This window comes from Poecilia formosa, unplaced genomic scaffold (assembly GCF_000485575.1).
Source record: "Poecilia formosa unplaced genomic scaffold, Poecilia_formosa-5.1.2 Scaffold2, whole genome shotgun sequence".
NCBI classification, from domain to species: Eukaryota; Metazoa; Chordata; class Actinopteri; order Cyprinodontiformes; family Poeciliidae; genus Poecilia; species Poecilia formosa.
Window position 1 is genome coordinate 2,292,985 of NW_006799941.1, and position 27,803 is coordinate 2,320,787.

General features: G+C 38.0%; 1 protein-coding gene across 1 annotated transcript; it reads left to right on the plus strand.

The window, feature by feature from the left end:
* Positions 1–849: 849 nt before the first annotated feature.
* Positions 850–27,803, plus strand: slc6a11b (solute carrier family 6 member 11b). The gene is made up of 15 exons (XM_016670394.1): positions 850–1,137; positions 1,585–1,812; positions 3,265–3,399; positions 3,511–3,651; positions 3,792–3,873; positions 7,392–7,524; positions 11,208–11,342; positions 19,128–19,231; positions 19,341–19,465; positions 21,429–21,541; positions 22,281–22,418; positions 22,491–22,593; positions 23,196–23,296; positions 23,808–23,978; positions 26,115–27,803. The coding sequence occupies exons 2-15, from the start codon at positions 1,602–1,604 to the stop codon at positions 26,256–26,258; spliced, it is 1,836 nt and encodes a 611-aa protein (XP_016525880.1). The 5' UTR covers positions 850–1,137; positions 1,585–1,601; the 3' UTR covers positions 26,259–27,803.

A 27,803-nucleotide genomic window follows, 5' to 3' on the forward strand; every position in this document is an offset into this window, starting at 1 on the left:
ACTATAGGAAACTTCCAGGAGAAACACACTCAGTAAGGATAGCCACCTGCTGCTACCAGCTGGGCCCAGGAGGGAGGAGCAGACACATAAAACACTGAAGGACCGATCGAACAGAGCTGATTCATTTCCATGGTTGTATTTTGTAAGCAGAGAAGGACAGAACAGCTCCCCCTGATAAAATAGGACTTAAACTGGACATCCTATATATCTAAATTAAGAAACTGAGGAAAACACTTCTCTAAGTATGAAACTTTGCAGACACAAGGTGCATTTAGTTTTAAAATGATTGATACTAAAGGCAAGAAGGGCAAAGAGGGTTTCTCACTGAAACCCAAAAAGCCACATTGTGGCCACTGTATGCTAACTTATTTTAACAGATTTTAAAAGACCCAGTTACTAGAACTCAAATTCCCTTCCTTTAAGGCTTGAATGCATTTTAAACAATTGTAATGTACTTATTGGACAACAGATGACACACTCAGATGAAAAAATGCTGTTTTTATTAAGTGTGATCCTTATTTTACACAATACTCGTGAAGTTTGGTTATATTTCAGCATTTGTAACAGGTCCCAGATTGTTCCGCACACTTTGTTCCACATTTGATTGGCTGAGAGCTGGTCTGCCTCTCCCAACCTGAGCCCCCTTAATCTTATGCTTTTTATTTTGTAAAATACATGTTGGCATTAATTATTTAATGGCCCTTTCTGTGTTGTAGCCGTCATAAAGAAGATGCCTCTGAACTTTTGTCTCCACGTTCTGTCTGCCTCCTTGCGTCCTGCTCTCCCTGCGCTGTGAGAGCTGGACTCGTTACCAAATGGCTTTTATCCAAGTAGAGGCGCCTGAGAGCGCACAGCCCGCTGGGTGGGAGCGCAGTCGCAGGTTATCCATCGCCTTGTGCAAGTTGTGTACCGTCACTCCGCTGCCTCTGGGATCTTCCTTTATATAGACGTGAGACTTAACAAACCCATCTCATTCAGCTGCGGGTGCAGATTGTTTTCCTTTTTATTCTTTTGTGCCCTCTCTCCACTCTGCACCCCCCTGATTGGGCTTTATTCATCCTGCGTGTTTGTAAAGGCGATTGTTAGTGCGCATCATTGCGGGAGCCAAAAGGTTTGCCACTGTTCCATAGGAGATTGGTGAGTATTTCTTCTTTCGCTGCATGTTTTAATATTTTAACACCTCCAGGATACAAAGAATGGAGATACTGCAATGTTTTTAGCTGATTTCTCCAAACCTATAGCTGGTTTTACACACTTTATTCCGTTTTTTGTGACTAAAAAAGTGCCATAAAAGCAAGAGGGTTAGTACATTGTTGTTTCCTGTTATTTTTCTTTGACATATATAAGATTTTAACATTTCTATTATGTGTGATTCTGCAGTCAGAGTTTTATATGCTCTTAAGTTTGTGCATTCTGATAAATAGACTGCTATGACTTTGTTCAAACTTTCACCAGAATGTCTCTGCGTCATATTTGCAGTTTTGCTCCATACAGACTTTCGAGGAATTTCCCATGTTATGATTCAGAATCCTGTTAACATTCTTACATCACCTTTGTTCAGTCCTTGTCGGTTTTACTTCTCAGCGGGCTGCCCGAGCGTCATGACAGCTGAGAAGAGCGGGCCTGTTATAAACGGTAAACCAGAGGATGGCAGAGACCCGGACGGGTCCAGTTCCAGCCTCGACAATGACGAGTACAACGAGAGGGGCATGTGGAACAACAAGATCGAGTTCATCCTGTCTGTGGCTGGAGAGATCATTGGGTTGGGCAATGTTTGGAGGTTCCCTTACCTCTGCTACAAGAACGGAGGAGGCAAGCGATAAAAGCTTAGCTTTATCTCTGTGGCTGTAGGATGAACATGGCTTTTGAGTCTCCAAAGTGGTGGAACTGTGAGATACAGTGAGATGCCTTACAACAGTATTCATGCCTCTTCCAACCTTAAACTTGAATGTGTTTTTTATGGACTTTAAATGACAGACCAACAGAAAGTTGAGCACAAGAAGTGGTTTGAAAAAGTTTTTCAAATATTTTAAAATTCAAAAAGTGTGCGTGTGCATGTCCTTATATTTAGCTCGCCTGAGTTGATTTAAAACTCTGTTTTTCGCTGCAGTTACATTAAGTCTGCGGAGTATGTCTCTCACAACTCGTATAAAGAGTGAGATTTTAACCCAACAGTATGATGCTGCCACCAGGACGATAGTTGGCTGTCTGAAAAAAGCATTTTCTTCTATATGTTTACCGAGTGTCATGTTGCAAATGCCAATCCGGACATTTAATGGATTGTCCCTTTCGTAAATGGTAGATTGATGAAGAGTACTACTAATATCTAGCCTGGCTGTAGCCTTTCTGTGTAACTCGGCTCGATTGTCATCTCCTCTCATCTCCGTCTGGATTTTCTCCCTTTGAACTTTATGTCTCTGGTATATTTTCTACCAGGCCGATCAGCGAACAGAGTGAGAAGTTGTGGGAACAATGCCATCGATTTTCTGCGCAGTTTTAGAATTATAGTCTGCCTGTAGATTTAGGAATAACACAAGTGGAAGTGAACAAAGCTGTTCAGTGTGTGTTGGTCACGCTTACAAATATTGAATTAACATTAACAGCCGCCATGTTCAGAGCAACTCTTCTCTCTTCGCATTGGGGGATTGTTGTTTACAGCGCAGGCAATTTCCAGCAGACTTCTTAGCTTTGAATTGGTTCATTACATACATCACTGGCAAAAGGTAAAATTAAAACTTACCAGAGCAAAATATACCAGAGCAAACAACTGTTTGCTGAAGGCATGCAGCTGAGGGTCCAGACCCTTTGTATGAAGCAAAGCGTAGAACAGAAGCCATGAAAAGCCACGTCTTGTATTTCCTTCACTTCACAGTTATGTCACGTGTTGCTCTTCATAAAGTCCTAATAAAACACATTCAAGTTTTTGGTTGATACTTTGTACGTTAAGTGTCACTGCTTGAAAAAGATGCCTGACTACTTTTGTAAGGCACTGCAGTTATTTTGCACACATATCAATAAAAGAGGCAGGTTGCCTCATTAGACTGAACAGCAGGGTGCAACTTCATGTCTGAAAAGGTCACCATGCATTCCAAGCTTGGCATCGTAATGAGTACTTTCATCTCTTTATTTGAATAGGAATAGATCTCTGCATTAAACCCTTCACATAATTCAGTACAGGATTTGAGAATTAACCTTTAGACTTATGTTGTATAATACTTTTGCATCTCCTGAAATCGTAAGGTACATTTATTTGTGTGCGTGAAGGTGCCTTCTTTGTGCCGTACGTCATCTTCTTCGTGTGCTGCGGTATTCCTGTATTTTTCCTGGAGACGGCCTTGGGTCAGTTCACAAGCGAAGGTGGCATCACATGCTGGAGGAAAGTTTGCCCGTTGTTTGAGGGTAAGAAAACCCTGGATTTATCTGTTTACACTGAATTTTAATTAGCAAAGATAAAGTAGGAGAGAGAGAAAGTGTTTCACCAAGCTTCTTGATTTACTTTTGATTTTCCAGGTATCGGCTATGCAACACAGGTGATTGAAGCCCATCTCAATGTGTACTACATAGTAATCCTAGCCTGGGCCATTTTCTACCTCTTTAACTGTTTCACGACTGAGCTGCCGTGGGCTGGCTGTGGCCATTACTGGAACACAGGTAGGTGGTTAGGGGAAAACATTGTCTTATAATGACAAACAAATCTCTTCTAATTTAAACAGAAAAGACCATTGTGTTAAATTCTGCTGTGCATGTACACTTGATGCCATTGAAATGAAAACATGTCGCTGTGTTTGCAGAAAACTGTGTTGATTACTATGGGGAAAACGCCACCAACATCACCAACCCCAATGCAACGTCTCCAGTCATTGAGTTTTGGGAGTGAGTAGACTTTATTTTTCATTTTCCTCCCGTTTATATGTACAGAACTACATCACAGCATGGATTATACCACTGAGATTTTCACCATTTGTTGAACCAAATGCTTCTATCTGGATGAGAAATGCTCACTAGGTCATGTTTTTCTCTGATCTGCCATATTGTTAAAAAGCTGAGATTCTGACAGCTCCAAGCTGTGTCATTGACCCCCTCCCTTCCTAACCTCACAACTAATAATTAGTCAGCCTTTTTCATATTTCTGTGCCAGCAGGCTATGGTGGGCCAGCTGTCTCCCTGTTAGAGCCATGAGTGTGGCAGCAGATCATGGTTTGTTAGTGCATAGATTTGACCACACTTCCTGTACCACTGCTAGAAGCTTTGTACACATGACTAGGTTAATTTGACGCCAAGGCACAAAACCCTTTAAAAATCAATATGTAAAAAAACATATTTGGATGATTGTCACTCAAACAAAAGAAAACTGAGTCTACTTAAAGCTACTAAATGAAAACATTTAGTAGCTTTAAGTTAATCCTAGAAATAAGAGGCCACAGAGTAAACCGTCATGTTGGTAGAAGTTATCAAATTTTATTAAACTTGTGCCAAGGTGCACTAGCATTTTGTTTATTAGCATAAATGTTTTCAGTTTAGTTTTAGCACATTATTGTTGTATTTATGCAGCCTCTGTGCTCATAAATACAAAATTATTTGTTAGATTTCTAAGTATATCAATGGAATTTCTTAGGTTAAGAAAGCAGTGTTTATACGTTTACTTAGATTTTCTTTCTATCTTGTTGAACTTCTACATCAACCAGCTATTATCATTGAGATAAAAAACCATAAAGTCATTAATATACATCCAAGCACCCGCTTTAGCAAATTTACACAAATCTTATCCTGTTGGCTGACCAAAACAGAGGGTGGGGGTGGGGGCTGAGGGTGTTGGATCAGTTTTATGGGTTTCCACCAAGAACATGTCAGGATGATCAATGGCTGGTCAGAAGCCCTGAGGGTGAACTTGGTGGCACAGATTTTGGCAGGAACGTGTGGCTTTGTGGCACAGACTCCTGCTTCTCATCCTCCATCAGTGCAGTTGCTGGGTTGAGCTTCAGCAAACAGGAAACACACTCTTGACTCACCACTGCAAACAACATGTCGCTGGAGATGGCATGCTCATTTTTTTTTTGCACCCACATCATTTGGCATATTTCGACACAAATTTAGTTTTTTTTCTCTGTAGCTTATCAAGTTTGGTTCATATTCGTTAGTGACCCCCAGCAGGCTGGATGTTGATAGGAAAAGCATAAAGTGTCACCCCATGACTAATGCCATGAAGAAGTATCAGTGAAAGACTCATGGACTCATAGCCTTGTCCATAGCAGCTCTCTGGCTAGAGAGGTGCTGTAAACAGTTATTATGTTTTCTCTTTTTTAATTATTTTTCCCATTCTCTACTGAAGGCGTGGAAGGTGCTGGCTTCTTGATATACGACATTACGCTTAGTTCATGCCCTGCATCAACAAAGATTTGTGCTGCCCTTTAGTCATTTAATTTAGCTGACGTTTACCTGAGACCACTGTCTGGAAACTGATGGTATTTTTGGATGTCGATTGTGGAAAAATTGCAAGTTTGAGACTGCAAAGACACATTGAATCTGCTGTAGTTGTCATGCCAGGCCACTATTTGGCGCTGTGATCTTAGCATGATGTCAAACATGCATGCGCTTTGGACCTTTAGCTTCCATCTCATAGGAGTAACCCATCTCAGATGAACCAAGTGCTCATGTAACACATATTTTTTATCAGTAGTTGTGTTAAACTGAACAGGTTAAGTAGCACAATGCGCTATATTTACAAGCAGCAGAGTGCTTGTTAATAAAAAGCAATCTAAATGGATATTATTTATTGATTTTTATATCAATCACTATGAATGGAAATATGTTATAACATCTGTTGTCAATCTGTTTCACAAAGAAAAGCTACTGATGGTTTGCCCCCTTTTACTTCCTTTCCCATGTAAATAGTTGTTGTCTTCTGTTTTGAAAAAAGGCCAATTTAGATGTGACAATGGTTTAAAGGTTCATAAAGGACTATTCGGATGAGCTGTTGTGAGTTTTTTTTAGGATTAAAGTTGTTTACATGGTGAAGTCCACTTTGGTCTTGGCTGCTCTCTGATTATATGTTAGCTTTAGGTTTAGGGGCCAAAATAATCTGAATTTGTAATAAATGAAGACATAATAATTAAATACTGCTGGAATGACATTAAAAATCCTGAACTAAATTGATTTTGATTTTGTTTTTCCCTTTGTCTTGTCCCATTCATGTATTCTTAATCTTCTGCTAAGTACTAAGGATGCTGAGCTCAGCATCTTCTCCACATTGGAGTTTTTATCAAGAAATTTAGGTTTTATAAACTCTGGCAAATATCGTGTTTGTATGTTTATCGATAGATTTTAGTGGTTCTCCTGCATCACAGCCAGGGTGATTTTTTTTGTTTTTGTTTGTTTTGTTTTGTTTTTCTACCAACAAAAAAAAACAAAAAACAGTTTGTAGAAACACTCTTTGGGGTGCAGAGGAGCCACGGATAGATTAAGGTGTTTTTTTTGTTGGGAGAATAGGCACTTGTCACCTCTTGATCCTGATCATCAAGTGAAATAGGATACCAGTGATGAGGAAAATAGTTCCTGGATTGTCCTGAAATTGCCAAGATTGCAGTGGTAGTAGTAAAATTGCAGTCCACTGCTGTCTTTACTGGTGTTTCTGTCCTCAGTCTCAGAGTAAAGACAGAGTTTCTTTGCTGCAGGTAAATCCCTTCAGAGTTGGTCTCTGAATTCTTAACAAGCTTATTCAAGAAATGTTTATTTCATGCACGGTCTCTTAGCGACAGACAGAGATGAGATGTGTTTAGAAGGAGCTGGCAGTGGAAGAACTGTAAAACCCTTTTCAACAATCACACATTTTTTAATTTTATGTTCAAGATTTGTTTTTTTCTGAGGATAAACAAGTCAGCCCTTCCAGATTTGTCTTCATATTTTCAAACATGAGCCTTGGTGTTGTCGACCTTAGAGCAAAAGTGGTTATAGTTGTTGTTGTTATAGATTCACACACTTATGTGCCCAGGGAATGTGGCTGGCCAGCAGAAGAAATGGTTTTGCTATTTTTACTCTGCTGCTGCACACATTTATTTATTTTTCATCATCTTCCTTCGGAGTTCTTACTTATTTAGCACAGCTAAATGCTTCAAGGCTAATCTCTCTGAAATGTTGTTGGTGACTTTTCTTTCTGGGTTCAGTTCTCACACTGAACCCAGTTCTCACACGTTTTTTGCATAATACAAACAAAATGTCAGAATTTGCATTGCCGTGTGCAAATAATCCAATGTGTGTGTAAAGTGATCATTCTCTAATTCCAATAAATTCAGTGGGCTTCTAAACTGAACGTGTCTTACTAATTTTCATTCCTTACAAATGATAAATATTTGTTGTAAACTAATACTTTTCTGTGTGTTTTTGGGCCAAATCAGACGGAGAGTCCTGAAGATATCAGATGGTATTGAGCACATGGGAGAGATGCGCTGGGAGCTGGCCATGTGTCTGGCTCTGGCCTGGTTCATCTGCTACTTCTGCATCTGGAAGGGACCCAAGTCAACTGGCAAGGTAGGATTAAGCATTGTATGTTTACTGTTGTGCCTTACTGTGAGAATTGGGAAGCTGGTTGGAAAGGACGTTCCTTCAGTGCATTGCAAACGTATTCATAGCACATGAATTTTGTAACGTTGAGACAAGATAAGATGTAATTTATTGATCACAGGATTGGGCAATTTTTGAGCAGCAGCATGACATGCAGTCAATTTACTCAACGTAAGAAAGGCGGAAATACATAAAATATAAATTTCCATATGGTAAAATAATGTTATCCAAAAGATCTATATTTTTAATACACACATTTCTGCAGATGAAGCAATGATGATGGGCAGTATGAAGCCATAATTAGAACATGTGCAGAAAAGATTTCCTGTATTTGTCTGTTTGACAGCAGAGCTGTAAAAGTATTTTGGAGAAGGTTGCTCCACTGTCTGTCCAGTGTGGTGGAGGGGCAGGTCCAGTCTGACCAGGATGTTTCTTCGGACTCCTTCCCTCCACCACAATCTCACTCATCTCCAGTCTGAGACCAATTGCAGATCACAGAGCATTATTTATTCTTATTTGTTCCCCCAGGGTGGATGAAGAGCATTTTTGAATATTATAACAACATATTCTGAGTGGGGTTTTTGGTCCAGACTTTGACTAGGTCATTCTACAGAAGGCATACTCATGTTTTAGCTCCGACTGTAGGCTTGGATAATTGTCCTTCTGAAAAGTCACATGGCTTGTGACAATCTGCTAATGTGACTTCTAATGGCTCTCTTCTTTCCACTCTTCCATTGAGGCCAGATGTGCAACGTGCTGAACTAATAGTTACCATAGTGACAGATTTCCCCACCTTGAATTGTGAGTCCATGGTAACTGTCCTTCTCAGAGTTACCATGGACCTCTTGACTGCTTCTATGATTGTTTGCTGTTTGCATTAAACAAAGTTCTGTTATCCACCCATTCATCCATCCATTTGTTCATTCATCCACCCATCCGTCCATCCATGATGCCTATTTCTAGCAGCCATTGGGGGAGAGACCGGGTACAGAGTTGGACTTTATTTACTACTTAAGTGACTTCTGAATGCAGTTGTGGTAATTAATTTTATTTTGAGTATCAAAGTAAAGGGGGCTGAAACTATACTTTTGAATTAAAGTAAGTAGCTTTAATCATTTCCATTCCAGTTGGTTTGTTACATGAAATGTTTAAAAAAAGACAGTTAATATCGTAACTTCTAAAAATAAATTAATCATTCTTATTCTGATGGTGTTGGGATGATGCATAGAAAGGTTTTTCTCTTTTGTTCTTAAAACAAGTCTCCAACAGGAGGCCAGATGAGTTTTCTTCTGCAAACGCGAAACAAAAAGGCTTGTGCTGGACCTACTTCTTTCCCTCCCGTCGCAATTTCCATTTAAATTTCCTTGAGTCTCTTCTGGCAGTCTCGTTGACGGACAGTAAGGACTCTACACCCTCCTATGAGAGCTTAGCGGCCCTTAATACAAATTCACAGATTCACTGAGCCAGAATGAGGACGAAGATAGAGCCAGACGAAAAGAGAAGAGGTGTGTACAGAAAAATTAATGCGTTCACATGATACATGATGGAGGGGTGAAAAAAGACAACTAAGTTGTGAGGCCTATAACTCCATAAAGTGTCTTTTGTTGGCTGTGAAGTAAGAGGGGTGAATGGTTCTTCATGGCCGGGCTTCAGCAGCCGGTCCAAGATTGATTCCTGTATTTACTAGAGGAGAAGGGATCGTTCATGAGGAGCATGCAGAGTACATCCTCAGCCTCCCTCTATCTCCCTCTCGCGCAATGAGAAATTAACCACAGCTTGCTTGTTGCAGGAGAGAGAGAGAAAAAGAGAGAGAGAGAGAGAGAGTTGCTTTCTTTCCTACGGACCCTCCAGCTCATTCACTCAACACTCTGCTAAGCTGTTTGCTTTTGTTGGTCGCATTTGCCAGCCATTCTCACATTTAAGCCCTGCTGTCAGATTTACAGCGAGGTTTGACCAGGAAATTTGTGGTGGCTTAGATGTTTACCCGTGGTGAGCGGGAGAGAGCAAGCGGTGCTTCAAAAGTTCATGGAGAGACCGAATATTGTCCTTTTCATCGCCAGAAAGATAAAGACATCCAGGGGGAGAAGGTTTAGGAAGTGTAATCATTTTATGTGACAAATTAAAGGAAGGTAATGCTGCAAAGGGGGACACATTTTCCCACACCCTCCCTGCTGGCCTCTCTTGGATTAATCCTCATGTATACTCACTGTTCAAACTAAGGTTTGATCAGGTTTATTTAAAAGGTTTAAATCATTTTTTCGAGTTAAGGATGTTCAGGATATTTAGTGAAGTAGAATGCCTTGTCTTCTGTCTTTCTGAACAAGTGAGTAAATCACAGCCTCATGCTGGTAAAGTGGACTGAACTTCTGTGGAGTTGGTTAAGAGCTTTACTCAATGAATGAAGTCCATTTCCTCCTCCCAGAAGCGTAAAAAAAAGGAGTAGTCATTCATGAAAATGCTGCACCCGGTACAGAACAGCGATGTGACCACAGTGTCCAGGAGCTGCTGTGCACATTAGTGCATGTTTGTAGTATGTTCACTCTTCTTCCTTTCCTTTTTTAAATGAATGAATATCCATTTGTGTGTGAGCACTCATGCACTTCTGCGCGAGCTTCAAAGAACTGCACATTTTCCCACACTGCCAGGATCACTCCTCTGGGCTCCTCCTGTTAAAGAGACGGGGGCCAGAGGAGCCCTCTTTTCTTTCAAGGATCCTGGCCCAGCTCTGCTCTGTCCTGTTCTGTCCTCAATTGGACTTTGACTCGGTGCCAGAAAGCCAGGGGATGTATGTTGCTCGCCTCTGCCTCCCAAGAGCCCACAGTCTTTGTTGGGGAGAGTCTTGAGATGTTGAGCACAGTTCTGCAAAACCTGAATGGTTTGATAAAAAACAGAGCCGGGTTTGGGGTGAGCAAGGACTTGCTACTGTATGAATGGTGTCACTAGATGCATGTGTCATTGTTTTTTGAAACCGGGCAGATAGAGAGTGGAGTGAGTGGTGGAGTTTAAAGAATGATGATGAGAGCACTGTGTATCCAATCTAAGTTTCACTACTGGTTAACGCATATTATATTATATTATTGTGCATTTGCATTTGTTATGGTGTATCTAAAAAGTCATATTTTGTAATTTCAAAGATGATCTTGCAACACTGCAATAATCTCCAGAACAATATTCTGATGTTTTGCGTGGAGCAGGCCAATTGTTTTGTTCCGCTTCAGTTTAATTTGAAGTGTGCATCAGTAAGGGCCAGGAGATATGGCCTAACATAATACATGGTATGGATTTTTTAAGATGCACTGTACAGTTCATGATGTTTAAAATATTTTCATTGACCAGTGATCAGACCATGCAGACCTGATCATTGATTCTTTATCTGGAGCTGATTAATCCAACTTCTATAACTGAAATCTCAGTCACTTTTGATGGTAAATTAGTTGTAGATAACCATTGTTGCTATAGAGATCTCTACTCGGTTGCATTTGATTTGCCACAAAGAATAGGAGATATAGGACATATTGTCCAGCCCTACATGACAATATGTGCAAACCATGTTAAGTTTTGTTGAAAAACTATTACATTGGTCTGTAGTTATTGTTCCTCTCTGTAATCTGACATACCCAGTTAACAGATGTGCATGTGTGCTTCTGCAGGTTGTGTATGTAACAGCTACGTTTCCGTATGTCATGCTGCTGATCCTCCTGATCAGGGGAGTCACACTGCCTGGAGCTTTTGATGGCATCAAGTTCTACCTCTACCCGGACATTTCACGTCTCTCTGACCCTCAGGTAGGCGTCGATTCTCTCCACTCATCTGCTTTCTCAGAAAATAATGCCAGCGAAAGTTTGTACTAGAACATTTACACCAAGCTGATCCTACTGGAAAAAGATAAATTAAATGTGGTGCGGTGTGTTCCTATTTGATAATTTGCTTTTGTTTTATTTTTAAACTCACAAAAACTTACAAGAATACAACTAAACTACAGTAATTTTCAATAAGTTTGAATGTGTGTTCTGGTGAGGCTCTTTTATGAGATTGAAAGTAGATATCAACATTCTGTACATTAATCCCACAGTTATGTGTTAAAATGTTATTTTATTGGTCTGATGTTATATACTAATCTTAAATGTTATGTTTTATTTAGCTTAAAGCAGAAAATTATCAAAATTTAAAGAAATAAAGGCTTAAAGACATCAGTCTTAGAGTGAACAATATTTCACTTCGTGAACTGAGTTACTGAAATGAATTAAATGTTCAGTAATATTGTAATTTATTGAATATGACTGTACATGTAGGGATTCTTTTTCATATTTAATATGTTGAACTATGTGTTAATGTCAGCTTTCATGCTACTATGGTCACTCAGATCTTTATGTTTAGAAGAGGCCAGTCGGTATTAGTTTCTGATCCTCATAGAAACCAGCATTCAAGGTTTTAGATCAATTGGCATCATTGTAAAAGCCTGGAAAAGCAAAATCTCTCAAACTTTGATAGTTTAAATCAATTGTCTTGACTTTTAAATGTTAATAACCTTATCCCAAAGGTGATTAGTTAAACAATTTCAAAGCAGTAGCCACAATAATGTTTCCCAATATCTTTGCAAACATTTGTTGATATTTGTGCTACCAGTTTCTGTGAGAGTTGCAGTTTTATGGGATACGTTGGTCTGAAATTTCATGGTGTTGATGACAAACAATGAATGATTCAGAGAGACACAGAATGATGCACGCAGTCTCAGTCTCATTGACCTGGTTTGACAAGGCAGATTGTTTTGTTTCCTTGGCAACAGAGTACTCAGGAACAGGATAGTGAGTCATGACAACGTCAAAAACATAATAGGCTATAGTGGGAAGACAGTACAGGGAGGTGAATAAGATTGTTGTAATTTTATTGAGTTTTACTTGAATACACCTTTTTGGAGTCTACATTCTGCCAGCTGCTCATCGATAATTTAACTTAAACTCCCATTTAACTAAGAATTGTAGTTCCCTGGAGCATTTTCACAACTGTCTGTTTGCAAACTGCATTAATTCTGGTTGATAATCTGAATCTTGACAACTGCAGATTAGAGAAGTAGATCATAGCATTCTCAGCTTACAACCCCTGTCTAATAATCATAACCAACTGCAGTACTTAAAGCTAGAAAACACACTCACCACAATAATTAGCAATTATATTAAACATATTTTTAAAATAAATTAACAGATCCCAAGCAGTTCTATGAATATTAAAGTGTTAATTAATGGTAGCTGCTCTAACATTTTCTGTTGTCTATCCTCTTAACATGCCAAACTTTCAAAAACCATTACCATAAGAATGGGAAATGTCCTTTTAGTTTTCACTGTACGGCTTCACAATCTGTAAAGTTATTTGTTAATTAATTTTGTCTTATTTGAAGTGTACGAAGATGTTTACACTAGGAAGTAGACCAAAAATATTCATATTTGGTCATATTGGGGGTTTTGCAGTGAAGAAAACCAAGAAATTACTTGTACTATGTAAATATTTACCTCGTTTACTTGATTTTTTTTATTGAACCAGATTTTGCAGCAGTTACAGCCTCAAATCTGTGGGAAGTATAAAGCCAAAAGCTTATACCTTTAGGTGGTCTGGCCCGTTCTTCTCTGCAGTTCTTCTCCGGATGGGAAACGACTGTCAGCCATTTTCTGATCTCTCTGAGAAAAAATTGGAACATTTTGAGAAAACAGACTAATTTAATAAAAATTGGATTAAGGCTGTAACGTAACAAAATATGAATAATTTCTATATGTTCTGTACAATTAACTTAATCTTTTAATACTAAAATACCCAAGAAAGTGCCATGTCAAAACATGCTTGGCAAGGTTTTCCCAGTTTCCTACAAACCAGGCGTGTTGGAACAATCATGCAAATCCTGATCATTGTGGGGATATTCCATTAATCTTATTTATTCTGGGATAAAACTAACATCAGTTGTAATTAAATTAAACAATACATGTTAGGTAGGTCAATACTTAATTCAGCCAAAGTAAAACAAAAATATTGAACTTTAAGTAAAGTCTGTGGCATTAAAGCGGCTTCATAAAAATCCTCACCAAGCCTTCATATGTTGATTTGAGAGTGAGAACAAGTTGACAAATCACAGCCTGGCAGGAAACTTTAAGGCTCTAATTTAGCAATTTCATTTTTAGTTTTCGACTTGATTTCATCCAAGCACTTGTTTTCCACTCCACACTCTGGCAGACACATCATGTGGAGAGTTAAATTTATGTGATAACGAGGAAAAGTGTCTGCCTGATAATTACCAGAGTATGCAGTCTATGTGAAAATGTGCTTTCAGATAAACCCATCTGTTCCACCACAACTTCCTGCCAAGAAAAGGTGTTATGAACATTTTATTTCAAGGCGTAATTCTAGATTTGGATGTTATGCTGCACCATGTTGTTGTGTTTTATAAACACTGAACTATTGTTTGTGTTTATTTATGTTGTGCTAAAACCTAAAATACAACAGAAAGCAAAAGCAAAAATAAAACCCTTTAGATAATTTAACGTAGTAGAGATATAAATGTATTTAGATGAATTTGACTTAGCTACTCTTTCTTTTTTTTTTTTTTAAGGTGTCCAGATTTTGTACAATATGAGGGACGTATCTACATATAAAAAGTGATATAAATGAAAGGTGCTGGAGGAAAAAAGAGAGAATTCAAACAGCTATTAAGAGTGATGGGCAAGCGATAAAATGGACTCCTGTTGGGTGGAGGACATTAGTTTTGACCTTAAGTTATATTAGCTTCCTGTGGGACAATCAGTGCTCTGTTCTGTTTACAAGGCAACGTGAAATGTGTGTGTGGATGGGTGTCGCTTCCTCTAATCTATTCTATCCAATATGCCTTCCTTTCAGACCTTTAGCATCTTCTCTACACATTTCATACTCTTTTTTTTTTTTGTCTCACTCACTCCTGCATCGTTTTCCACATCTGATGTGGCGGATACACAACACAATTCAACTTAAAAACAACCAAATTCATTAGAGAAAATAACTTCTTCACACAGAGCATATATTCACAACCACTTAACTTTTCCCACATTTTGTTTTGTTACACTCTTATTCCAAATTGTATTAAATTAATATTGTTCTTCAAAATTCTACTCAAAAAACCCCCTTATAAAGTCATGATATCTTGGATTCACACCAAAGAGTTCAGTCTTTACCTGATTAGACCAGAAAACCTTGTTTTTCATAGTTTGAGAGTCATTCAGGTGAATTTAGGCAAACTCCAGTGTTTTTTATTAAGGAGTGGCTTTTGCCTGACTGCTTTATCAGACAGTTATGGAGTTAAAGTACCATCATGTTTTGGCATAATTATCTCTAGATGGAACAAAAGTGTTTGTCAGTGGTTGAAATCATGAACAGTTGAAATCAGAAAGCTAACCTGAAGGGTATTTTTCTCTGCACTGTCACTGTGAGTTTTCATTAAAAAGTAACAAAGGACTTTATGAGAAGAAGATTAAAGTTTTCAAATTAAGTTGCCAGAATTTAGTTGTCATAATATTACGGAGGGTGTTGGATAAGAGACGCCCTCGTAATCAAATAGATTTGGAGAACTTTAAGAGATCAAAGTAGGCAAATATTGCCAATCTGGTGTGGGATGCTGAGAGGCTTCTGCAAAAGATTTTATTCAATGCTGAAATGCAAAACAAAAGGAGCTTCTTCAAAGTATTAGGGTCACCAAAGGAGACAGTTAAAAAACAAAATTAGTACTACTGCCAGATCTTGCGAATGTGTATATTTTATCTCTTACATCAACATGAGAGTTAAGTACTTTTACAACCAGGTTATTGATTGTTTTGTCATCATAAAAATGCATAAGTGAAGCTGGCATTTTAGCAGTGGTTTGTAATATTTGATTACATTGTGTAAATATCATACAAGTTATGGTGTAACTGAATGAAATTAGCAATTTATACTATACTTTAAGTTGATTGTCAAAAAATTTGAATTATTAATCCATGACTTCCTTTTTTCTCTGTGGTATGAATGTGATGTGACAGAGATCTATTTATACCAGCTCGTCTTCAAACGCGGAAAAAACCCCAAAACAAAACATGCTATTTAAATATGGCAAACGTGCTATGCTTTATAAATCAGTAAATTGCTAAAAGGAAATAAATACTCGCCTTAACTCACCCATATCTACAGTTAGGGTAATACTTAGAAAGTTTAAAACTGGAGTTGTATTTATCTTGCATACTGGATGATATGATGATAAAATCTCCTAAATTCCCTGTTAAAGAATACATTTTTTTAAGTTCTAGGTAATGCTGTTTAAGTAGAAACTCAATTTAGAAAGAATTTGATAAATCTTTACCAGTGATGCCAATATTGGAAAAGGGAACTGTGTCTGCAAAGAACAGCCTGATAGTGGAGGTTACTCAGCAGTCAGTAATACTGAGGGACTGATTGCTTAAAAGCAATGAATGCAGAAGAGCATGAAGTGTGAATTTGCTTAACAGAGGGGAGCAGGACTGACCGCCATTGGTCCAGATGTTTTGTTCTCAACCAGTTATACGAACAGAAAGCTGGATTATCTCAAAATGCATGACTGAGAATCTGAACCAACATTTTGTTTAACTTTAAAAGTGTTTTCTTAGATATACTTTAAGACCTCTCCAGTTCATTCATTGATCATCTTTCTTGTATTTCATTCTTTACTATGCACCATTGAACCATCAGGAATAGTTTCCTGGAGCCATAGTCTCAACATAACCAAACACAAGAATGCCAAATTAGGCACAACATCAACAAGTGATCCGCTCTGAGCCTGGGCCTTTAAGGTTTCCCTTCGCTGTGCAGCCATCAGCCGAGGGTGAACTAAAGGGAACATTAATGAACATTAGGAGAGAAAAGCCCGTTCTTCCACAGGAACAGTCCTGTGTTTGTGAGGTCACAGAAGTTACCCTGGTTACTCCCAGGAGGGAGCAAAGACCTTGCGTTTGTTAATTGTTTTTCTGTGGGGAAATGAGATTAGTCGCTGAATGGTGATGTGAGAGAGTTTTCAAAGAGTCATGCTGCATTAAGTTTGAATTTGCTAGCACCCCATGCTATCCTGTGGGTCCTGGGTCCCGCGCTGCTCCAAGAATGAGTTTCACCAACGCAAATGTTTAGGTTTACCAAACTGTTTTACATTTGTACATTTTTGTGTTTTTGATGGGCCAAATTTGATGTCCACACAAGCATTAAAAACAAAATGTGGTGCCAAAGTAGAAAAAATTCTGTGCATTATATTAAAGCTTTTAAAATGAGTTGCAAATAGTATTTTTATGAATCTGATATTTGAACATCGTGTAAAAATTATGTGAATATATAGGTCTGTATGACTCAGTTTATATTAGTTTAAGATTTTAATTTAAAAAAAAAAACAAACTCAAAATTAGTTGGTGCGTGAACCAGCCTTTGATTTTGACTTTTCATTCTCCAAAGATGATTTTTTTTTTATCTCCTGCTCACCTCAGGTGGTCAGTTACATTTTATTAAGACACAATTTACTTTTATTTTAGCCAAAATAAAACTTATTTATCAAAAAGTTATTTGTTTTACTTCCATCCATTTTCTTCACACACTTGTCCCTCAGTGGGGTCGGGAGGGTTGCTGGTGCCTATCTCCAGCTATTGTTCTGGGCGAGAGGCAGGGTCACCTTGGACAGGTCGCCAGTCTGTCGGAGGGCAACACAGAGACAAACAACCATGCATACACACCTAGGGGCAATTTGGAGAGGCCAATTAACCTGACAGTCATGTTTTTGGACTGTGGGAGGAAACTGGAGTACCCGGAGAAAACCCACACATGCACAGGGAGAACATGCAGACTCCATGCAGAAGGACCGGGGCCAGGAATTGAACCCAGAACCTTCTTCCTGCAAAGCAACAGCTCTACCAACTGTGCCACTGTGCAGCCCTTATTTTTTTTTACTTTTATAGTGGAATTGGGCAATAAAGACATTTCAAAATAACATTTTAAAGTCTTAACAAAAACATCCTATTTCTCCATTATTCATTTAGCTTTACATAGTAAAATTTCATCCAGAGATGAAACATATTTAATACAATATTAAACTTTCACTGTTGCTCTTCAACTTCAGGCTCCCCATAGAGAACAATGGAAGAGGGTAATAATGAAGTGACTCGTGTATTTTTAGCCACTGAAAGATTTTGACTTCCTTCAGAATCTTAATCCATGATTTATGCAACTGCTCCTTTGTGTCCATCAAAAAGAAAGAAAAAAATTAAGTATTTCATTATAGTCACTGCTGCAACAAAAAAGGAAGGGTAAAAAAAGCTGTCAAATATTTCTAGAAACTATTTAATTAAAATCTTTTCCTAGGGAGTAATACAGTAAGGTCTTAATTTTGTGGTTCAATAATTTATAAATGGATCATAGAAAGAAACGTGGTCGTCCTTTATGTGCCGAGGGACTTAATATTGTCATTAAACTATGCAATAGACTAGTAAAATAACAGGCAATGAAAGCAGTGGTTTCTGAAAGTTTAAATCTGTTATGCTGTTTATATTCAGACAAGACGTGGCAGGTCTGAATTCAGCTCACACCTATTAAAACTGAATTAATCGCTTCATTGTTCAGCGCTCTGAGCTAAATATACTGTTCCAATATAACCTAATTCATATTCATTTTTTAGTAAATAAAAGTTCTCTAAAATAAGTTGTTAACCACTGTGAATCATAATAAACGTTGCTTGAGGATATTGTTTATCATTTCATGTTATTTGCATCCTGGTCTTTGACTGCTTATTTACATGTGCTTGCTTCTTTCCTGTTCTCCATTATGTTGTTGCTAAATTCACATCAAAGCTCTTCTATAACAAAATCTTGACCTGTGGTATCTGTAGCAAACTGAAATCACATTATATGATATCAATGACACTTTCATATATAAAGCTGAGAGAAAAGTTTGCTGTGTCATAAATGTAATGTTCTTTCTTTTGACTGCTGCAGTTGAATGGTTACATTTTGACTCATTGCAGGCCTGGAGGATGCAGAATCTAGAATGTAAAGTAGAATATCATATGAAGTTTTCATTCTGACGGTTAAAACTTGGACGGTTAAAATAAGTAGGTTAAGAACTACAGGAAGATATGTTTGTTATAGAACCAAAAAGATGTGAAAAAAATGTGTGTCAACCCTCTTAGCCTCTTCCCTTCATTCTCTCCTAGCAGAATATATAATCTGTGCTTGCAGATTATGTATTGGTCTTGAATTTATCCTCACTGTCTTTCAGTTTGAACCTGTAATTTGAGTAGATTAATGTGTAATATTTAAATGTTGAGGTTTGATTCCAGAATTAATTTTCAGACTCAACAATAAATTATTTCATTCTTTCTTGTGTACCTAGGCTATTTACGTATATATTATTTTCCTTAGTTATGTCTAGCATTTTTGCAGAAAAGCAGGTGGATTTATGTCCGTCTATATTAGGCATCAGGTGTTAAGAGGACTATATTTTTACCCAAGTGAAACATTTCTCAATGTGTTCATTTTACATTTATGCTGTTTCTTTACCTTTGATATTACTAACAGGTGTGGGTGGACGCAGGAACCCAAATTTTCTTCTCCTATGCCATCTGCCTGGGCTGTCTCACTGCTCTTGGAAGTTACAATTCCTACAACAACAACTGCTACAGGTATGTATGCAAACATAGAGTAAAAGGCACTGAGTGGAAAAACAAAAAGTGTACTTCTTTTGCTAATCGTTTTATCACCTCTTCTGTCTGTCTTCGCTCTACTCCTCAGGGATTGCATCATGCTGTGTTGTCTGAACAGCGGTACCAGCTTCGTGGCAGGTTTCGCCATCTTCTCTGTCTTGGGTTTCATGGCCTATGAACAAAATGTTCCCATCGAGGCTGTGGCTGAATCTGGTGAGAGAGCATAAAGTAAAATGATACTTCAAAAATAACAACAGGATATCAAACTTTCAGAAAAAATGATGTGAATCTGTAGATATGGTAAACCTCAAAGTGAGTCTTGATGCTCATATATGATATTGTGCTAAACTAGATTATCCCTCCATGGTTATATAACTCATTACTCCTCACTTAAGTGTTTAAAATGCTGCATCATGGTTTATTCAACTCATCATGAATAATTTAGAGAACGTGACGGAGCAGAGAAGAATTGAGACGTTTATCTTAAAATACATCTAGGATGAACTTAATGCTTCAGATAAGACTTTATTTACAGAACTGTTCGAAAATAATTCCCAAACAACATAATGTTGATCGTCCTATTTCTGTCGCTCAACCAATGAATTAGGCTTTTAGAGGAGACACATTATGCACTTCTGACTTAGGGTGCATTTACACCAGGCCTGTTTGTCCACTTTAATCAAACTCTTGTCCATTTGCCTAGAAAATCTGGTTCATTTGGGGACTGGTGGATGTGTAAGTGAGCTCTGATGTGAGCCAAAAAAAGCATATTCTGGTCTGTCTCAATTTGGTTGAAATGAACGCTGGCGGGATTTGAATGCATATGTGAACACCAAGCAGACACCAAAAACAGCAAACAGACTACTGCGCAGTGCATGCTGGGTAAATACAACCAAAGCAAATGTGGGAATCTAGGGCTAGCTGGAGAAATGACAAATCCTTTTGTCTTTAGCAAAAGGATTTCTCTTTTGCTAAAGACAAAAGAGAAATCCTACAACCGCTAAAATCTGACGCCAATCGATTTTTGTTTGCATTTTGGGAAAAAAGAAGTTGCCATCATATCTTCTGATGCTTTTGTGTCACTAACTTATGTGGTTCTTGGTGCAGTGCCACAACAGGAGAGAGGGGGAACAAGTTGCTCAAAGGGTTTGGTTCGTTTCACAGCGCAGTGTGAAAGCGAACTGCGCCAGCCGAAAATGTAACTAATGTTGAAACTTTGGTCACTAAAGGAACTGTGTCTACCGGACTTCCAGATGTGAAGACAATCTTAATTTCCTGAGGTCATACAAGGAATCAGTTGTGGTTTCTGATATGGGCAAAAGCCCAGGGCAGCAACTTGTGGGGGGTGGCATGAGCGCCCCACCCCCCCATTACCCCACTCCCGGGTCCTCCAATTGCTGTCACCCTCTCACTCTCAATCAGAGGATTTGAATGTCAACAGTGCCTAATGCAAAATCCCACTAATAAAGATTCAACTTCCCAGAGGTTTCAGCTGATTGCTTGTTTTTTGATTAATTTATTAAATAATTGTCTGAGGGACACTCAGTGAGCATTGACAGTCACTTGATACTCACATTTAAAATAAAAAATAGATGCAGAATAGATAAATAAATGTAGTAAAGTCATGGTAAAAGTAACGGTCCTGACATGGTCAAACATTGAACATTTGTTTAGTAATTAGAGAAAACATGAATGACATCCCAGATGTCAACCCAGAACCTTCTTGCAGCAAGAAGGTTCTGGGTTCGATTCCCAGCCCCGGTCTTTCTGCATGGAGTTTGCATGTTCTCCCTGTGCATGCGTGAGTTTTCTCCGGGTACTCCAGCTTCCTCCCACAGTCCAAAAACAAGATTGTCAGGTTAATTGGTCTGTCTAAATTGTCCCTCGGTCTGTCTCTGTGTTGCCCTGTGACAGACTGGCAACCTGTCCAGGGTGACCCCGCCTCTCGCCCGGAACGTTAGCTGGAGATAGGCACCAGCAACCGACCCCACAAAGGGACAAGGGTGTAAAAAAAATAGATGGATAAACGACATCCAACTCCAATGTCTCAATCAAAAGTGCGAAAAGGCTGTCAAACCTACAAACAAAATCAGATACAATAGAATGAAAACGTAAGCAAAACTTTCACTGTCCTGAAACCAAGTAACAGTGAATCATCTTTTTGTTTTTGTTTCAGGTCCTGGTCTTGCTTTCATTGCATACCCCAAAGCTGTGACTATGATGCCTCTGTCTCCACTTTGGGCTTGTCTCTTCTTCATGATGCTGATCTTCCTTGGCTTGGATAGTCAGGTGAGAATAAATCTTGTGATTGGAGGATTGTACAAACCAAATTAAACCTCACTTTGAACAAATAAGACAATGTATAATAATCATAGAGATTACTATACATAGTTTAAAACTTGAACTCTGAGGAAAAACAATGCTTTCAGGCTAATTTTGACATCATGTATCTTTTTTTAATTTTTTTTAATTTTTTTTTTAGTATAATTAGGTTTTTAGGGAGAAGCATCAATAACTGGTGGCTCCATCCGACCGGAGAAAAGTTGAAAGCAAATTGTTTCTCCTTTTTCATTTAAATTTAATTAGTTTATGTTAGCTTTAAATGCAAATTATTTTTAATGAAAGAACTTGAAATAACTAGAGTTAAAGGAGATTTGAAAATGTTTACGCATAACTAATTTTAGATAGATTTATTGAAAGAAAATGACCCAGGCCAGCGTAAACTGCCACAATGTTCAGCTCTTCAGCTTTATAATTGTTTATTTCTTTGAGTCTTCCCACCTTGTTATGCTTTACAAGTAAAAGTTGTATCACTTAATGTTTCAACAATTACTTTAAATAAGTCACACTTTAATTTGCTGTGTTTATTATGTATGTTATCTGTACATTATGTCATGTTTTTTATGGTATTACTTATTAATACCCTTACATCATCATATACTTAACACAATATACATTGTGCCACAAAATAAACTGAGTTGAATCAACTGTGTCTGTGAATGTATTTGTTGATTTGTTTGTTTTTCAGTTTGTGTGTGTGGAGAGTTTAGTGACAGCCGTTGTGGACATGTACCCAGAGACCTTCAGAAAGGGTTACCGCAGAGAGCTGCTGATTCTCTGCATGTCCATAGTCTCTTTCTTCATAGGACTCATCATGTGTACGGAGGTAAGAATCCCTCTATGTGTTTCGCCCAGCTGATGTTCGTGTGAAAAGCTGACACCTGTCTCCTTCCGTTAGGGAGGAATGTACGTCTTCCAGCTGTTTGATGCATATGCAGCCAGCGGGATGTGTTTGCTGTTTGTGGCCATATTCGAGTCCATATGCATCGGCTGGGTGTATGGTAAGATGAGATTTTAAAGCTGAAATACAACTAGTTTTTTTTTTTTGTATTACCACTGACTCATGTTGCCGAGTTTGGGTTTTTGATGGTTGTTACAGACTTGAGCAAAGCAAGTTTCACTCTCCTTACTGGAAGAATGTTGTTTTTCTGCCCTCTGCTGGAGAATGCACAGAAATACATGCAGCATACATTTATTGTGATAAAATTATAAATCAGGTTATTAGGATGTAAGAAAAATAAAAAAATATATATATATTGACTTGCTGCTAAAGCTTGTCTTATATAAAGTTATCTAATACTGTATGGACATTATGTAATGACTAAAAGGAAAGTATGCATGTAGAAATTCTTTGGTATATGAACATTATTGTTGTTATGAATTGTATAATTCATGACATAAAATTCAGCTAAATAAGTTTGCTGTTACACAGAACATCACAAAACGCCTCTGGCTCTCTTGAGGTTAACTTTCAAAAAACATTTTGCTCACATCAAGTCAGAAACGTAGCCTTACACAACGTTGAGCTGTCAAGAGGCATCAGTCATGTCGTTATTTTGATGATGCATGCAGAATCTCCTGAGTGAGACTTGTTTTCTTGCAGGAGGCGACAGATTCTACCTAAATATTGAGGACATGATTGGATACAAACCTTTCGTCTTGATCAAATGGTGCTGGATGATCCTGACCCCGGGCATCTGTGCTGTGAGTAAGAGCATGAATAAGAGCAGACGACGCAGAGATGAGCACACAAGTGGCAAATGACTTAGATTTGTTTTTTCATAGCTTGGTTCGCATGGAGCGTTAGTTTCAAAAAGCGTACAGTTATTTTAAAAATAAAAATGATAATCAAATAAAAAAAAAATACATCAGTAGCTTCCAAAAGAATGCTTAAAAATATGTTAACTGTTTGCAAGTTGTCTATTGTTATCAATAGTCTGATGTTTTTACTAATCCCTTAATTAGTGAATTTATTAAATAAATATATGTAACATTTTTAAATCTACTGTTATGTCTAACTTGTTTTATCCAGTAACTTCTGTGCCCCCTTTTTTCTTCCCGTCTCCTACTAATCTATACCCAAATCCACCAGTGATTAACCAAGAACTACGTGTGCCATTACATTAAAAGTATTTAAACCCAGAAAGTAGTTCCTTGTTATTTAAAACCGTGTTTTCACTATGATTTGCAAACAATGTGTTTCTTGTTGATGCAGGGAATTTTCCTGTTCTTCCTGATTAAATACAAGCCTTTGAAATACAACAACGTGTACATCTATCCTGACTGGGGCTACGGTATCGGCTGGTTCATGGCTATGTCCTCCATGGTGTGTATCCCACTGGGCATTATCTGGATGATCTGGAAAACTCCTGGGACCTTTTCTGAGGTAAAGAAATCTTAGCAAGAAAGGACAATCACTGTTCTCCTTTATTATTATTACATTTGTCACGTTGACCCTATTTATTGGCACCACTGACGGAGATGTGTAAAACCCCTAAAATGAAATAATATTTTATTGCAGTAACTGTTTGTAATAAAATCACTTATAGCACTGCTGTAGTTAAACATGGAGTTGATACTTCATAAAACCTTTTTTTCGGCCAATGGACTTTGCTATTTTCTATAACATACCACGAGGCTGGAGATAAGGGATCTGTGATAGTTTATTTTTTAACAATCTTTTTAGAGTTGTCCATAGTTATATGTCCTCTGTAATACAATCTTCAGCTCTTTCTACAAGTTTTTTTTTCCATAGGAGATTAGTCAGAGGACTAAAATTGATTTTTTTCATCTGGTGAAACATTTCTGTGTTGATTTGACAATGTGTGTCTTTTATGTCATTATTTTGCTGAATAAAAAAACCTACATTCAATGTTCTGGCAGAGGTCGACAACCTCACAGTCCCTCCACTATACTGTAAAAGTAGGCATGAAGTGTTTTTTCCATATATTTTGTGCTAAACAAAATAAAGTGAAATTCAGGAAATGTCCACCTAGTAATATTTTGATATTAGAACATCAAAATAACCTTCCAGAACGTTTTCGGCAGATTATTCTGAACAGCTGGTTGGCATATAGATGGGGTCTAATGACTCTTTGGAGACTTGATGATGCTGTACTCTGTGAGCTTTGGTGACTTTTTTTTTAGCTATCTACTAACATCCTGCTCATAGAGCATGGGCAAAACATACTTGGATTCTTTTCTAGTTTAATAGTCAGGGGCTCACAGTGGATTTTTGTTTAATGTCATATTTACACTATACGAGATGTCCCTGGAAGATCTGTTCAACTTAAAAAAAAAAAAGCAAATAAGTAAAATTCTTCCATCTTGAACAAATGTACTCTAAAAGGGGTTGGATTTTTCTTATTTTTTTATGTGGAAAATCTTGCTATTACAATAAAAGATGAATTTATTAAGGCAAATTCGTAGATATTTGCCTTATCTAGATGGCTTCCAATACATTTACTATATCCTCCTGACTACCAGTAGTTCATTTTTGTCCTCTGTAGAGAACATTTCTAAACTTGAATATCTCCCACCCCCTGCATTCTACTGAATTAATTCCTTTTGGTATCTGGAGAGGACATTTAGGGCTTTTCAATGATACCACATATGAAGGGGTGGGACTTTTGTTTGTATCTTTTTCTAATACATAAAAATTGTCTTTTCTTAATAAATATATAAATTTGTGTCAGAATAACAGCTATACCTGTTGTTCTACCAAAGATAAATAGGTACTGTAACATATTATAATCAATGCACTTTAAGGGTGTAGTCACATTAGTCCATGTTAATCAAACTTTAGTGTGCTTGCCTAGAGAGTCTGGTTTGCTTGGGGAGGTGAATGTTTAAATCAACTCAAGTGGACCAAAAAGCAAACTCTGGTCTGCCAAGCAGACCAAAAGCAGGAAGTGGACTAGAATGTATGGAATTCTGGGTAAATACAACCAAAACAAATGGAAGAATATAATGCAAGAGAGAGAAATGGCTTGTGGTCTTTTACCAAAGACAGAAGAGAAGTCCCACATCCTCTAAAATCTGACACGGCTCCATTTGTGTTTACATTTTGTGAAGAAAGAAGTTGTGTTCCTGTCTTCTTCTGAGGTTTTTGTGTCATTTCCTTCAGTGGTTCTTGGTGCAGCGCCACCACAGTTGAAGGGGCAGAACAAGTTTTTCAATTACTCTGGATTGTTTGACACATTCCAGTGTGACAGCAAACCAGACCAGCTGAAAATGTTACTAAATAAATGTTGCAATATTGGTCCACAATCAAACCAAGTCTACTGAGAGTGATCTTTGATTAGCTCAGCAGACTTCCACACTTCTGCAGCATCTGTGAGCCAGACATGGGCATTCTAGGAGTAAAGTTCAAAAGCTGCCATGTCGTGTGAAAACCCTAAAAAAATACCCTGAAAGCCCAGAGGAACCTCTGTATATTTGTAACTTCAACCGGAGCAACACTTTATGCCGTGATCATCGTGGCGTATAAAGTTAACACATCTTTCTTTCTGACTCTTTGCAGAGAATGAAGAAGCTGACCACTCCCAGCCCTGACCTAAAAATGAGAGGCAAGCTCGCTGCCCTCAGTCCTTACGCTGTCAATGATGCCAAACTTAAAACAGATGGCAAAATATCCACCATCTCAGAGAAGGAGACGCATTTCTAATTGACCCGAGCTGCCAGCTGTCTTAAAGGACCAGTCAAACAAAAATGAAAACCGTCGCAGCATTACAGGCCACCACACAAGACAAAAAAATGGAAACAAACGACTCAGAGTGCTGTTTTTGTTTTGTAAAGAAACGAGTCTAAGAAATGTTGATGCTCATATGTAGTCTGCTTCTGTTTTGCACTGCTTTTAAATAACACAATTATTGTCTTAACTTTCAAGCTTAAGCAGCTGTTTCCTCATTTTTAGCCATTAACATTTAAAGACGTGTTGATTTTGTGTGCTAAATGGTGAAATCCTGTCCTGGTAACTGTCAGTAATGGTCTCACTTATGTCTGTGCCTTTAGGACGATAGCAGCGTGTTCTATAAGGCTTGCTCTCTACAATCACTTGCAAATTGCTGAGATCCTATTAGGTAAAAGGTACCCAAATGAGACTGAGATGTAGCAGCTGGAGGGGCCGTTCTGAATGCATATTCATGCTCAAGCTACATGAGGGGGGGCTCCATACCCCTGCAAGTAATAATTTACCATTGAAATATAAGATCTAAGACTGTGAGGACGGTTTTTTTTTTTTAAACTTTAGGTGTTGTAGACCAGCATGAAAACAAAGAAGAAACTAAACTTCTACATAAATGTCCACCATTTGGAGTGTTGCGGTATTACAGAAAGACAAAACAATTTCCTTGGTTTAAAAATCTTTTATTTTGAGGTTTACACTACATTTGTTCACATGGCTACAAATAGATGTTTGTGACTCGCCGGCTGAGTCAAAAACACGCCTCTTTCTCCTCTAGCCGCCCTCCTTAAAGTCATAGATATCTGTCATTTCACAGTAATTATGCTGAGACTAACAGAGACTGACAGATAGATGTGCCTTCAACCCTGCATTTTTATTTCCTGCTCCGCCTGTAGAGAAGAAGATGGACACGCATCAGATGAGCATTTCAGACCTCATCTGTCCCCTTTATTTTCAGTCTCATCTTTTTTGCTCTTTTTTTTCCCCACTGTTCTCCCTTTTCAGCCTCTGCCTCTTCCTTTCTGCCTCTTTCAGTGTTTTCTTCTTTCATCTACTCTGCTTATTTTTCGCTCCCTTTCATCGCATGGCTGGCTTGAAAAATTACACCAGTCTTGTATGAATGAAATATAATACTTTGCATTTTATTACACATTTATGCCTCGGCAATATTAATTCTATTGATTCTGTTGCAATTCTCTGACCTTTCGTTTGAAACTGAGAACCTCATGGTTTAATTTTTATTTTTATTTTTTCTGTCTGAGCCACAGTGAAGGTGAAAGAAATGATCTAGTCATCTGTGGTGGGAGACAGTGAGCTGGTCTCATTGTCTAAATCAGTCAAATATCCTACACGCACTTAAATTTCTTTCACTTTTTGTCTTTCTTGTGTTTTCTGATGAAAATGCTACCAGAGGAGAGCATCTGAGGAAATTAAAGCAAATTCTCATAATGTTTAGGGGGAGGCAAAAAAAAAAAAAAAAAGTAGGTGAAGAATTCAGGAGTTTGCGAGAGGAGGAAGTTTGTGATC